The sequence below is a fragment of the Pteropus alecto genome, unplaced genomic scaffold (genome assembly GCF_000325575.1).
Source record: "Pteropus alecto unplaced genomic scaffold, ASM32557v1 scaffold105, whole genome shotgun sequence".
Classification (NCBI taxonomy): Eukaryota; Metazoa; Chordata; class Mammalia; order Chiroptera; family Pteropodidae; genus Pteropus; species Pteropus alecto.
The window spans coordinates 1,796,676-1,812,003 of record NW_006436294.1 but is presented as its reverse complement, the minus strand read 5'-3'; the positions used below and the strand labels follow the sequence as shown (position 1 = coordinate 1,812,003).

Genomic DNA, 15,328 nt, shown 5'->3' with positions numbered 1-15,328 from the left:
AGAGAAGAAGTAGAATTTCTTTAAATCAGGGATTCCCAATGACTTGCCAGTTGCCTAGGGAGCCACTGTCACTGGCAGCTGTGACCTCGGGCCCCTCGACCACAAAGGACCTGAGGGAGGTCTGGACGGAGGTGTCGTGTTAGCGGAATCATGGACCAGCCAAGATGGGGGAGCGGCACCTAGAACCCCCAGGTAACAAATAAATCGAGCTTGTCTGCACTGTCTGATGGCAGAAGAGGGTGACAAAAAGCCCATGTGCTCAGTCGTGGCGTTAACGGCAGCGAGTTCTTGCTCAGTGACACCAGTCTACAAGCCTCTCCTCCATCCCTGCCTACAACTCTCTTCCCAACCCCCCACCCCCAATATATCCTAAGGCAGGTCTGAATCATTATGGTCAAAACCAATAAAACCATTGTCATCCTCCTCCAAATGCTTTAACTTTTAAACTCAAAGGAGATAACGCTCCCTCCACAGTTTACTGCATGTCTTGCGTTAGCTTTCCAAATCCTCGCCAGAAGCTTGTGAGTTAAAGACTCCATTCCACAGTCGAAGAGGCTGAGGTTAAGGAAATTGCATATGGTCTAATGTCCCCAAAGTGGCATTCAGTCCAAGACCCCTCCCTGCCTCTCCTCTCAAGCCGGCAGCTGCAGACCCTAATTCAAGAGCCCTAAAATTCAGGGTCCATGCTCCATGTCCCTTCCAAGATGTCGCTTATGAATACACACTCACATGCAAACACAAGCACATGGGCACAGAGCATGCAACGCACCACTGCTGGTGACATTGCAAAACTGCTAATCAATCTACGTATCCCTAACGAATGTGAGGTATACATCTGTATACGGATGTATATAATTCATATGGAGTGGTATGCTGCTATTAAAAAAACAAGGTTAATTACTAAGATCTAAAAATTTAAATATTATGGGAGGAAATCGAGGGAGAAAAAAATATATGTTATAAAACATAAGCATGTAAACAAACAAAAAATGATGCTTATAAACACACAGACATTTTCTGGATGGGTCCAGAAGGAACTGGAGAGAAAAATGATTCGCATGTGTTTAGGAATTAGGAAATTAGGAAATGTGAAGTTGGCTTTCACTACATACCCTTCTGTCCTAACTCACGATAACGATGGAATCGCCAATATTCTACCAGCTTTGACTTGACAGACAAAGCAGTTTCGTGTGGTTCTAACTAATATTTAATCTTTCTCTTTTTAAACCATAATCATATTTTACTTCTACGATGGAAAGGAATTCTGGGCCCCGGGACTCAGAGAGACAGATGGTCTTCAGGGCTCTGGACAATGGCCTGTGGTGTCCACTGCCCAAGCTCCCCATAACACAAGCTGGCGGGGAACAGAGAGGGGGCGCTCATCGTTGAAACGCTCTCTGACTGTGTGTCAGGAAGTGATACCACTCTGAAGAGCACCTCGCGTCAGGCTCACCTTGAGCCCGCGCTGATCTAATGCAGTTTCGGTTCTCTGAAGTCTCATCACTTTGAAGAAATGGAAGCAACATGGTATCAGCTAGTGACGATTTCATTCTGTCACCTGATCAGCCAAGTATCGATTCAATCAGAGTGTGTCTGACAGAGGACAAGAGGCAGAAATGTCACGTGGCTGCCGTGACTCACCTGACCAGAAGTTGTACAAGCGATGTTGTCCCTCGTCCAAGCATAGAAATCACACGAGACTTCTGATCCCACCGTGGACACTGTGAGGAAGCTACAGGCCTCATCCGACGCACATTCTGCAAGCAACATGGGCCAGTTATCCACCTCTCAGGTGAGGCTGAGGACAGATGAAACATACCCCCACCAATGGCCCGCCCCCAACACACACACACGCACGCACGCACACACTCGCACATACACACACACCAGCAACATGGGACGACGATGACTACTCATGAATGATTATAGGATTATGAGACGATCCTTGTACAGATACATGCTCAATAAACAGTAGCTGTTATCACTCCTCCCTGGCCTCACTATTAAAATAGACAGATTTATCTCCCCACCTGGACAAACGGCTCTCCAAGGAGCTGGCATCCTTCATCTCTGCTCCCTAACCTTTTGCGTAGCATTGCTCTTGCCCCACAGCAGATGCACTATAAACTCTGAAGTGAAATTACGAGTTAGATGTGCATTTGGGGGATCGACTGACCACAAAGTGTTTTTGATAAAGTACATTTTCTCATTATAGTTTCCTTGGTTTTATTTGATTCGCTTTCCACTATCGGCAGAGAGCATGTCCACACCACACTCCAGGCGCCCACCTGGCCACCCCGCCTTACCTGCCAAGCACTGCACCAGTGGGGACTCGGAGCCAGGGACTCTGGACTTGACCCCCACAGCAACGTCAGCGTCAAAGACCACCTTAGATTCTGGAGCCTTCTCAAATTTCTGCATCACTGAAAGAAAATTTGAAATTTATAAAATCTGACTCTGAAAGGTAGAAAAAGTGCTAGAGAGAAGTCACCTCCCATGCATAGCCCTTGGTCACACACATGGCCCAAGGAAAGAATTCCCTTTGCAGGTATTTCCAGCATGCCGCCTCGTGTGTAACACTGAGAGCTATAACACAGCAGTCCCTAAACTTTTTGGCACCAGGGGCCGGGGCTCCGATGAGAATCTAATGCCTAAGGGTCTGAGGCGGAGCTGAGGCGGTGATGCTGGTGCTGGGGAGCAGCTGCAAATTTCTGTGGCCCAGGAGTTGGGGACCTCTGCTATAACGTACCACGTTTCCCTTTCTCTATCTCATTTTCAGGAAGTACAGAGAAAATTCCCTTTTTCAATCCCATTGTCAGGAATTACAGAGAAAATTATGGTAATCCTCACAACTCACGGTATCTCTTTGATATTGATTTTCTGTCTAAATTGATGTTTCCCTGTGCTAATTATACAATTATTTTATCGAAAATTTCCTTTCCATATACAACCTGACTTTTTTTCTAGAAAGACGTTAAGTTATTTTTAAAAAGACAAATAAAACATGGACACATGGGTTCGTGTAAATCTGAAAAGGTGTCATGTGGCGGTGGCACTTTTATGACAGTATTTGTTTAAGTGATATATTAGCACCTGTTTTTCTGCCATCGACACTGCTGAGGTCCTATCTGGTAGGACTAATGTCGTCACACGCCCACGGGACTAGACAAGGGAAGAAAAAGAAACACGAGTTCTCAAAGCTTTAAGACTGGGAACTCACTCCGCACCAAGCCAAAAAGCATGGTGGGTAACTCTTCAGGAATGAGACTCATCTTACAAGCCAAAATGCCCAAGGGTGTCAGTATTTTGCCAAAAAGACAAGCCCCAATGCACATGAGTACTAGTTTTTCGCAGAGGCAATTAGAAGTGTGTATGTAAGCACTCTTTTGCATACACATCTATTGATTTATAAAAGAGACTATGTCTTGGTTGGTTGTCCTTATGTCAGTAAATTCAAGGCCATCCAAAGCAATCTTTTCTCGGCTTTCATAATAAGTCCAGAAATAAAAGGTTTATTCCTTTGGGATCAGGTCGGGAGAGGAAAGTGTTAGTTTAACAAAGGACTTGCTTTAAGCCTTCAACATTTTTGATACAGAAAAAAATTGTGATTTCATAAAGCGACCCTTCCACATTGATCACTGAGGTTGCCGAGATCATGTGCTCAGCCCATGCTCAGCCTTTCTGCTCTCATCTCTTCTTCTTTTTTTATTGCATTTTATTTTTCCATTTATATACTTCTTGTTATCCGATTTGTAGAGATTGCCAGCTCCAGGCCACCAAACACCACACTGTATGCAGCCTGGAGTCCCTAAGGTTTAATTGGTATAGGCCAGAGCTCACAATATTCTAGGAGAGTCAATAAAATGTGGAAAGGCTTTCAGTTTCCAACTAAAGTCTTCCCAGCAACCGAAAATGCAGTGAATTTCACACTTCAGTTAGAGGATCTTCTGATTTTGGGAAAAGGGCATCATGGTAATAGAGACCTTCACATTACAGCACTCTAGGAAGAAGCTCACGGCCAAACGGAACAGAAACAGCCATGAACCCAGGCCTGGACCCAGTAGGTGGAGCTGGAGGTCGGGAGGGCCATTCCCCTCTCAGGTAGGTACCTGTTCGGGAAGTTACATAACTGACCTCCATGTCTTTTGCTTGTTCAAGGGGACAAAGGCCTCAAAGATGAGACTACAGTTTCACTCCCGAAGAGAAAGACCCGCCCCAAGGCAAGCTGATTCTTGACACCCCAGTGGGGAAGCAGCTTCTTCACACGGAAACCCTCCTGGTACCCAGAGAGGGCGATTTAAGCTCGGAGTTTTGCAGAGGAAGCCAAGATGCTGGAGGCTCCTGGGAGCCATCCCTCAGGGAGGCACCTGTGAGCTGGCAAAGCTGAGCTGTCACTCATAAACGCTGCTGGACCACTGACCAAAGTGTCCTTTCAGCTCCAGGCGAGCACAGGGCGGGACGAGCCATGAGATGCTCGAAATGGAGCCACTGACAGCGTTGCAGAGAGAGCTGCAGTTAATGAGGCAATAACGCCAGAATGACTGGGGATCACCCTTGGGCAAGTGGCTTCCCATCTGTGACATCTTCTCCCTCAACTCAGAAGGACGGCAAAGATCTGCCTACCTGGTCTCTTAAACACCTTCCAGCTCTAAGACTCTTTGCCCCAGCTTTCTCAATTAAATCATTAAGGATAATAACACCCACCCCTTAGCACCCTTGTGAGGTTTAAAAAGGACAGCCTGAGTAAAATGCCAGGCACGGGACCTGACCCAGAGGAAGCCAGTATGTCAGGCCCTCTCTCTACACAGACATCCGAGACTCTGCAAGCAAAGGTAAGCCTCAGGCCATCCAGCAGCAAACGGCGACTCTACAGAAAGGTGAAGCAGAGTCCTGCAGACGGGGTGGCGGGGGGTGGGTGGCAGAATTAAAGGACCTTGCAGTTGTCTCGGCCACTCCTCATTTAACAGATGAGCAAGCAAGGCAACTAGGATTACCGAGTCTGCTAACCACGCTGAACTAATTATTACCTCTGTGAGGCGCATCTCTGCTAACGTACTCAACTCCCCCGCGAGGTAGCTTTAATAGTCCATTCTACAGACGAGGAAACTGCTGTAGGCAAGTGACCTGCCCAAGACGACACGGCCAGCAAAGGGCACCATTGGGATTAAATTAGTTTGGACTCCACTCCAATGACACCCAGTTCACCCAGGACTTTCCCACCCATCATCACATTGGAGACCTGTGCCTGGCCCAGGGTAGGGCTCAATGAATGTTTGTCATCTTCAAGGATGGGGTGACCCTCACAGTGTCTCAGGAGGCAGACAAGCGTCCACTGTGGGGCTGAGGGTCAGAGGAGTTGAGCAACTTGCTCTGGGTTACCCAGCGAGTACCAGAATGAGGGCTGGCACAGGCTTTCCACAGCCTCCCACTGACGGAGAGATACTGACAGACTTTTCTCAGGCACGCTGAAGTATTTAGGGTTGAGGTTTTATGACGTCTGAAACTTACTTTCCAGTGATTAAAAATAAAAGAGAGAATGAGAACAAGAAAGCAAAACACTAACAAGTGTGGGGTCTACGTGACGGTGTTTGTTCATCCTGCTATTCGTTCAGCTCCTACGTAGGCTAAAATTTTCCAAAATGAAAAGTTGGAGACACATGCATCTCGCATGTCTCTCCCTTTCTAGGAAGACCTTGAGAGCACGTGTCCCCATCCCCAGGAGCATGGCTGATTTAAGGGCCTGCGCATACCCAGACACTGGGAGTCCATGAGTCGAGCGTCCGTTTCTGACCATGGCAGCCTCTGCCCCTCGCCATCCACACAGAAGGCCTTCCCGCTGTCGCCGTCCCTCTGGCTGGCTCGGTACCGGCCGTCCTGGTCACACTGCAGGCCCGCCTCGTTCTTCTGACAGTCAGTGACACCTGGAACCAAGAGATGGGCGCAACAACTGATGACATGCCTCTAGGATCCCCTCCCCTCCAGACCCCCGGGCTCCCAGTCTTCGATCGGACATCCAAGTCACACGTTGAGCCAGACACACTCTAGCTTAGAAGTCATTCGTGTCCCTACTCTGACAGAAGGACAGAGTTCAGGCTCCCTTTCGGGCCACTAAGGCCCTGGTGACCTGGCCCCGGCCACCTAACTCTGCACGTGCTCCCCGAGCTTCCACAGTCCATTACGCCCGCCACCTTCTCTGACCCATTTGCTCCAACACGGGCTCTGCTCAGCTGGTCCTCCTCCCGGCGCACAGTTCTCCCCAGTCCTCAGTGAGTTCGCCCTTCACAGTTCATCAGCTTTCAGTGCGGACCTCATTTCCTCAGGGAGCCGCCACCCCCTGACTCCCCCCTCTCACACACTCTCCTGTCAACCCACGGCTCGCTTCCCGTCTCTCGCACCTGCGTGTGCAAATGAATGATTGATTGACAGCTGTCTACCTCCCAAGCAGACAGGAGCCTGATCCGCTTTTGTTCCCTATTGTATCCCAGTGTCTGACACATAATATAAGCTACCTGACCCCTATGACATTGTGATTTATAATGAGAAATATGTATGTCATCTTTGTCCCTGTTTCTGGCACAGAGCTCCTAAAACTTTTGGACTTTCCCAAGTAATGAAAGCAATAATAGTGTTTTGTATTATATTAATGAGGTGGCTTTTGGACTGCACTTATGGATGGGGGCTGGTTGCCAGGGGAATCAACCAGATGATTAGAGGGTTGGAACTTTCAGCCTCATTTCCTGACCTCTGGGAGGAGAAAGGGGTGGAGGTTGAATCCATAACCAATGGCCGATGATTTACTCAATCATGCCTATGTAATGAAGTCTCCAAAAAAACCCAAAAGGACAGAGTTCGAAGGGCTTCTGCACTGGTGACCACGTGGACATTTAGGGAGAATCTTCCCTGGGAGCTCTGTGCCCTTCCCCCACATCTCGCCCTATGTGTCTCTTAACCTGGCTCTTCCTGAGTTATAGTCTTTTACAATAAACCAGTAATCTAGTACGTAAAGTGTTTTTCTGGGTCCCGTGAGCCGCTCTAGCAAATCAGTCAAACCCAAGGAGGGGTCATGGGAACTCTGGTCTCCAGCCACAGTCGGAAGCGTAGGTAACAGCCTGCGCTTGTGACTGGTGTCAGAAGCAGGAGACAGAGCCCTCAACCTGTGGAATCCGACACTGTCTCCAGGTAGGTAGTGTCAGAACTGAGTTGAATTCTTAGACGTCTGCTGGTCTCGAAGAATTGGTTGTTGTTGGTGTGGGGGACCACCCCTTCCCTACAATACACTTTGGAATTGGGTCCAGGAACCCAACAAGATTCCCAATCAATAAATACCAGGTGAATCCATGGATAAATAGCTCTATTCCTGTGCTCAAGCTATCACTTCTGCCCAGAAGTCCCTTCTCCACCTGACTCCCTGACTAATCCGCACTCAACCTTCAAGACCCAGTGCTAGCTGCTATAATAGCATCTAACGTACACCTCCATTGTGTTATTAATTACACTACATTATATTTATATACGTAAATTTTTTTATCAGACTCTAAACATCTTGACAACAGGGAATTTTTCTTTACTCGTCTTATATATCCAGTATATACTTGGCACAAAGAGAGTGGGTACTCGATAAATTTCTAATGAATGACGTCAAAAGGGAATACCTTGACTCGTTCTCCAGGGCTGGGAAGTAGGTGAAATATATTCTTTCAGCCCAGACACTTGATAACATCTGATTTTCTATGTCTTAAAACTATTAGTTATAAGACTAACCACTGACTAATAATGACTTTTTTTGTGGAGAGATTATAAAGCCTTTTTTTAAGTAACATGTTTTGTATGCCATACCTGCTATGCATGAATTAACATATCCATAATCCAACAAATGAAATGAATAAATAAATTGCTAGCTAGCTACTGGTTTATCAACAGAACCTGAAATGTCATCTATTGGGCCTGTGAGGTTAGGAAATGGGAGAAAAGTATTTGCAAGCGAGAAGTATAAGGCAGACCTCGACTGTGCGGACGAATGAAGATTCTGAAAGCCACCCTAACAGCGAAAGGATATCAAGACCACTTGGCATTATTTGGACCCCGGCAGATGCTCTTCCTTGTGCTTCTCTTCAATACGATTCCGTCTAAGAATGCAGAGCAGTAAACAGGCAGAACGGGGGCTTAACGAGTCATGGAGAAGCTCGTAGGTGTAAGCAGGCCCTTCATATAGACTCTACCCCAATCCTGGAATCTATGCTGTTCCTCAGGATGTCTGGGAGAGTGGAAAGATGGGACAGTCCTCGACCACTGGGTGGGCACGCCATCGAAGCTCACCCCCAAAGCGGGATGAGGATGAATGCTTATTGTTCATCTTAGACGTTTAAATGGCTTCCACTTTGCTAAGGACTGAAGGTTTGTGCTTCCTTAGTTCATGTGCAGAAGCCGGAAGCCCCAGTGTGATGGTGTTTGGCGGCGGGGACTCTGGGAAGTGATTAGGTTTAACTGGAGCCATAAGGGTGGAATCTCTATGATGACATTGGTGTCCTTATAAAAAGAGGAAGACACAGATCTCTCACTCTGCGTGCATGCACCAAGGAAAGGGCACATGAGGACATACCAGGAAGAGGGCCTTCCCCAAGAACCTGACCACGCTGACACTCTGATCTTGAACTTCCAGCCTCTAATACCAGGAGCAATAAGCCTTTGTTGGTGAAGCCATCCAGTTTATGGTAATTTGTGTATAGCAGCCTGAACTAAGACTTGCTTTATCATCACCCTATGAGTGAGGTATCATTGGCCTCATTTAATGAATGGGGAAGTTGACATTCAGAGAAGAAAGGTGACTCGGCCTAGGTCCCAGTGCCAGTAGAAGGGAGGTCGGGGATGGAAATGGACCTGGTTCGTGACGAGCCTCAGCCTCTTCCTCTGTTTCCTGCCATTCCTGTAGTATTCCCTTCCATGAACAGGGATAGTAATCACATCGATCATCTTTTAAGAAAACATTCCTCTGGCAGTGTGACAGCACTTCAGTCAGTTCAGACCACAGTGACTGGAGCCAGTGTACCAACAGAGGGCGATGCCCGGGGGTCAAGGACGGCCTCAGTTCCTAGTGAAGCGTGTCTTCTCCAGGAGGAACGTCAGACTCCTGTCTGACAAAGTGCCTCTCACTTTTCCTTTCTTGGAATTACCACCTATTTCCACTGCTCTACTGACCACGGAAACTGCCTTTATCAGAGAAGGTGGCTTGATCTCTTCATTAGTTTAAAATTCTAGACAGTATTCAGATTTTAAGCAATGACAGTTTGCCTCTCGCTGACACAATTTCAGACTAACATGAAAGTTATGGGTTCTTGTTAGGAAAACCCAACGATACCCAGGTGACTGTTCAGTAAATAGGCCAAGTGAAATCACATGACATATGGGAAGGCCACACGTACACGCGGTCCTGACAAAGGGAATATGAGCTATCCAGTGGTAATGACTGTAGGTGGAAAATACCTTCCACTTCTCAATCTGATAAGGTCGACCTACAAAAGTCAGAAGTTTCGGAATCAGACAATACCGAGATCAAAGGCCAGCTATGTCACTTACTAGCTGAGTGACTTCGGCTCGATCACTTCTCTGAGTCTCAACCCTCTTCTCTGTACAAGTTAGGCTTATAATACTTACTTAGAAGGGGAATCGGGAGGATTCAATGAGACAGCACGAGCAAAATGCCTGGGCTACATCCTGGCAGGGGGCAGAGAGTCAAACACAGTGGCCCCTTTGATTGTCGTGCTGTGAACCCAATGGTTCTCAAGGGTGGGCAATTTTGTCTCCCGTCCAAGAGACTCCCGGCCATGTCTGGAGACACGTGTAATTGTCACTAGTCGGTAGTGACGGTGGTGAGTTGCTACTGGCATCTAACAAGTCAGAGCCAGTGATGTGGCTAAAATAACATTCTGCCATACATGGAAGAGCTCCCCCAAGTGAAGAATTCTCTGTCCCAAAATTTCAATAGTGCCAAGGCTGAGACACCCTGCTGTGGCCCCATTGCATTGTAGGGTTTCTATTTCAAAGCCGGACCCCGCAGAACTTACAGTGAGTCTGGCTGAAGGCTCCAGCAGAAATGGTGGTTCTGCCCATAGGACATGGGACACAGCTCGAGCTCCCTGCTTGTTCTTGGTAGAATCCAATAGGACAGGGAATGCATTGCTCATCCTGAAAATAGCTTCCTTCAGGACACTGAACTAGAAAAGAAAAACAGAGAAATGACGTTAAAGGTAAGACACTCGCTTTAGTTACCACCTCACAACACACAGGGTATGTCAAAGCCCAAAATCAGCACAAGAGCCCATTTATTTAACAAATGCACGTTGAGGCTCTGCTGTGCGTCCGGTTCTAAGAGCCGAGACCAAGCCGTGAGGACAGTGGATGAAGTCCCTGCTCTCCAGGAGGAGAGCGTTAGTGGAAGGAGCGGGCGCCAGACGAGAATTTCAGAGATGGGTACGAGGAAGCAGGAGAGGAGGACACGCTAGTGAGGAAGACTCTTCTGAAAGGTGATGCTTGAGACTTGAATGATGAGAATTGCCCCAGGCAATTGCCCTAGGAGAAGAGAATTCCTGGGAGAGGCAATAGGGAGCACAAAAATCCTGAGGTAGGAACGAGTTTGGATTACTCGAGGGACGGAAAGGAAAAACACAAACAGAACTACTGGGCGAGAGTTTAGCAGACAAAAGGAAGAACAGCAGAAGGGGAAGGCGAAGGTCAACTAGAAAGATGAGGGTTCATCCTCGGTCGCCATGGGAACACTTCCCAAAAGGTTAGGGCCACGTTGGAGCCCAGTGGGAGGCACAAACACTGGGGGCGGGCAGATCAGGGTCCGGTCCCTCTCCCCACTGTACCTAAGTGATTTCTGACTTCTCTGAGGCTCCATTTTTTTCTGTCGAAGAGGGATAAATAGTCATTCGTTGGAGCGTAGCGGTGATGCACAGAGCACATGTCATAGAGCCAAACTCGTATATGTGCTCCACAGATGGTAACTATTTTTACGCGTGAGGGTGTCCCTCCGTGCGGCCAACCTCGGCACCCACTCTGCCCAAACAGGGTGCCCTCTCTCTGCTGCGACTCCAACAGCTCGACACCGTCTCACTTGACTCACGCGGCCTCCCCGTCGGTCGGTCAGTCGGACCTGGGGCTACGTGAGGTGAGGGAGGACCCGGGGCACAGAATGCACGGCGGCCCTCAGGGTCAGGTCGATGGGTCTCTGATTCCCTCGGAAATGCCACGAGTGGCCCTGCCCTGGGAGGGAGGGCCTCGCTGCGCCTTGGCCCCTGAGTGCCCCGCTGGCCACACTCTCTCCCTCCCCATCAGCCTTTCCGTCTGCCAGAGCACAACACTTTCTAGCCCTTTGGGCCGCCACTCCAAATCCCACGTCATTGGCCTTTCCTAAGATGGCACGCACTGGGAAACCAGAATCCCGAACTGGAGAGACGTGTATCTCACAAAACGTCCAAGTGGGAGCCCAAGAAGCCCTGCTTGAATGGAGAGGACATGAACTTGGCCACACCGATTCCGATGGCTCGGAGAAGGGGGTGGGGGAAGGGGGTGGTCTTTGATTTCTTTCTTAGTTCAGAGTTGTGCTCCTGAGCGTTTGCCAAATAACTTCCAGAAGTGAGCTGTCACCCGATGAGGGTGGGAGCTGGAAGCCTGCCCACTCCTGGGAGCGCCTGCTGTGTGCTGGGCCCTCACTGTGAGCTTCTAGTACGTGACCTCGCATGCCCCTCCTTCTCAGAGGAGGAGCTGGGCCCAGGACATTCACACAAGGCTCCCAAGCATGCTTTTCTGCAAAGGGCAGTGGGAAGGTAAAATTGTCAGATCTTCCAAGCACCACGTCAGGTGTTTCAATATGTTATCTCGCAGCCCAAACAGAAAGGTCTCATCTCATTCTAGACTGTAGAAAATGGATGTTCAAGGTCAAGGTGGACCAGGCGACAAGGTGATAGAGGTGGGATATGAGCCTCATTCTCTCCAAACCGACGCCCTTTCTCTGTGCACCACGTAAGCACTTTCTTTTGACACAGTGGTAAGTACAGACGTGTGAGACAGGCTAGAACGGAGCCAGTGTTGACGTCACAACTCCTGTCTCGAGCAGGCAGGCACGCTCGGCATTTCTGAGTAAAACAGAAACACAAGACACATCCTGGAAACTAAGCGATGTGTTTTCCGGTCTGCCCTGAGCGATTAATATCCTCCCTCGGAGAGCTGGGTTTCATTACTTCTATGAGTCAGGTTGTTGATCAGGTTGAGTATTTTAACCCTGGTACAGTGACTGTTTTTTCGAGTGGCCTCCAAATTATTAGAGGAAAACAAAACCTTTTCGGCCAGGCTGCGCTGCCCCGCCCCCACGCCCGAGGCGCAGGCGAGGGGGAGAAAGGAGAGAGCTGGGGCCCACTTGGGGCTCCGTGTTTTAGGCCTCTGGACCATGCTCGAGGAACGTGCATTCTGTTTCTCTCCATCGCTGACATCGAGAGTCTTTTCCACCCAAAGGAACACTCGCGTAGGTCAGAATGAGATCGTGGCTGGATTACGGCCACCCTTCCTTCGGCAGGTGCGTCCTCTCAGAGACCGCTGAGTCCACGCCAGCAACTGGGCATTCATCCTTCCATTAACTCCCTCCATGAAAATCTCTGGAAAACCCCGTTGGCCTCAGTTCCCTCTTGCGTAAAATGAGACAACTTGGCCTGAGTTTGCGAGTTTCACAAAGCTTCAGGGTCATGCCAACGCGTTCCCCCAACAAGGACAGCCATGTTTCTGCCGCAGAAAAATAACTACGAAGAAGCATAAGGGTCCTTCACCCCCTTAGCCTGCCTCAATCAACCCCATGCCTGGCCCTGTCACTTTCCAACTTAAAAGATGTTTTCATGGTGCTTCCCCCCCACAACCAGTTCAAGCCCCCCCCTCCTCCCCAAGGCCTCTCCCACTCTGGTCCCTGCTTGTCCCTCTAGCCCTGTGTCCTGCCACGTTGCCCACACACCCCATCCTCCAGCCGTGTAAATCATGTGCATTGTCCCCATAAAGCCACAGCACTTCGCGACTCCCTGCTTTTGCAGGAATCTCCATTTCTGGAATGTTCTTCACCACTTTAGCACCCTCTCAACACAAGCGCATGTGTGCACGCACGCCACGCATCCCTTCTCACCTTTCAGGACTTCACGCCAGCCTTTTCCTCCCCAGCAAGACCCCCCTGCCTCCCCAACTGGGATGAGAAAAGCTTCTCTGGAGGATATTTTAGCTCTCTCTTCACTGACCTCGCTAAAACTAGATTGTGAGTTCCTTGAAAGTAGAGCTATGACTTTTGCTTTCCTGAGTATATATGATGGTGTTTGATATATAATTATATTTTGAAATCCATTTTGGATGGATGGATGGATGGATGGATGGATGGATGGATGGATAGATGGATGGATGGATATATGCATGGAAGGAAGGAAAGAAGGAGGAAAGGAAGGAAGGAATGAAGGAGAGAGGGAGAAAGAGAAACAAGACATATTACTTCAGAAAAAGTCCACAGAGAACTAGCTTTGTCATAAGAACCTGTCGCGAGTGACTGCAAGTTAATGTTGTCCAGAACGGAAAACGGAAAACCCGGATATTGTCTCTGGGTTTCTCCTTAATGCACCAACCCGGTAGGAGTCATCGGCAGGTAATTCCGAGGAGAAGCCACACAGCTGGCCTTGAGGCATGAGTAAGAGCGTAACTGACCCCACCAGCGCTGCACACAAAGCCTCCAACCCCCAGTTTCTGTTCCCTGGGTAAAGGCCGCGCCTTCATGAGTCACGGAAGGGGGCATCCCCGCTGCCCTCCGGGGCGATCATGCAGATTAGCCCCGAGGTGAAGACAGCCCGCTCCATCTCCACAGGACGACGATCTGTCTGTAGCCTCACAGCCGTGGTCCAGATGTGCTTCAGAAGGAAAAAGGGCCGATAAGAACAGACGCCAGAAGGCGAGGATGTGATTCCGTAGGAACCCGTTTAAGGAGGGAACCGCGTGATGCAGCGGACAGAACAAAGAATTTGGGACCAGACAGAGCTGAGTTTAAATCTCGGCACAGCCAGGTGACACGAAACCGTTTGCTGTGACGTCGCTATGAGCAGAAGATATGCTTTGCATTGGTTATTTTAAGGTTACCCAAGCCCCAAGCCCCATGAAACGGACCTTCCTGTCTCTACTTTTCAGATGATGTTTAGCAAGGATAAGTTATGTCCGAGATCCCACGTTTTAAAGGTGTTAGAGCCGGGCCTTGAACCCAGGACTGCTGACTTCGAAGAGCACTTCTCTAACTCTCCGCGGTGTGACGCTGGCTCTCTCATCCCTGTGGTGGGACGGACAGTACCCGACGATCTGAACCGAGGCAATGCTGGCGGGGCCCAGCGCATACCAGAAACTCAGCAGCAAAGAGATATCATCCTCGATATTGGAAAACCCAGGGCTTTCTGTGCTGCTCTTGAGAATTCTGCTCTGAATTGTCCTAACCATCTGCAGGAAGCGGGTAGGGCTGAATGAATGGTGTGATGGGCAACTCTTTGTGAGTCAGTAAAAAGCAGCAGCAGTTGAAAAACAGAAGGAACGTTTACGTCGAGCTGGGATCTATGAAGTGCCATCCCAGCCCCTCACATCCCACGTGAGCCCCGACCTTTCCATCTGTCAAATGCGGAAGTTCCCTGCCACCGGAGGCCGTCACGAGAGTTAAGTACCTGTGCAGGTGTATTTAAACTGCAAAACCCTCTATAAATATCAGTGGCTGTGTTTCTGGTTTCTACGTTAAGACTTAGTTGTATCTTAAGTTCAGTGAGGAGTTTAGAACTTGGCACAGATTTCATGAAAGGAAAGGCCGTGTTGCGTTTGTGTTGCAACCAGTATAAAGAATGGAAAAATAAATAACAGACAAACATCTTCTCCCTCTTCGGCTCAATGGAAATGCCTCTCTGCCTCATGCCACGTGGGAGGCGGGCTTCTCATCACGAGACTCTGGAAGTTCGGGCAGGAGACAGAACAATGGCCCCTGGGTAATGAAGCTGTGTTCAGTCACAAGGGGCCTCGGAAGTGACAGGTCCAAGGGAGCTGTGACTACGGAATAACAGTCACTGCGGCCTTTGACGATCAAAAAAGGAAGCCACGAGCCAAGAAGGATGGGCAACGTCTAGAAGCTAAAAAAGTCAAGGAGACAGATTCCTGCCTAGGGCCTCTGGTCGGAGTGTGGCCCAGCTGATACCTTGATTTCAGCCCAGTGAGACCCATGCGAGAGTTCAAACCTGCAGAACTGTAAAATGCTAAATGCGGGCTATTTTAAGCCCCTCGGTTTGTG

At 49.0% G+C, this 15,328-nt stretch overlaps 1 protein-coding gene across 1 annotated transcript in view; it reads right to left on the bottom strand.

Moving 5' to 3' along the window:
* Positions 1–15,328, bottom strand: part of TG (thyroglobulin) — a 216,739-nt gene that overhangs the window by 165,147 nt on the left and 36,264 nt on the right. The window contains exons 21-24 of the mRNA XM_006912929.2: positions 10,062–10,211; positions 5,751–5,921; positions 2,307–2,423; positions 1,642–1,757 (exon numbers count right to left, since the gene is read on the bottom strand). Of these exons, the coding sequence (XP_006912991.1) occupies positions 1,642–1,757; positions 2,307–2,423; positions 5,751–5,921; positions 10,062–10,211 (554 nt within the window). The remainder of the gene's footprint in view (positions 1–1,641; positions 1,758–2,306; positions 2,424–5,750; positions 5,922–10,061; positions 10,212–15,328) is intronic.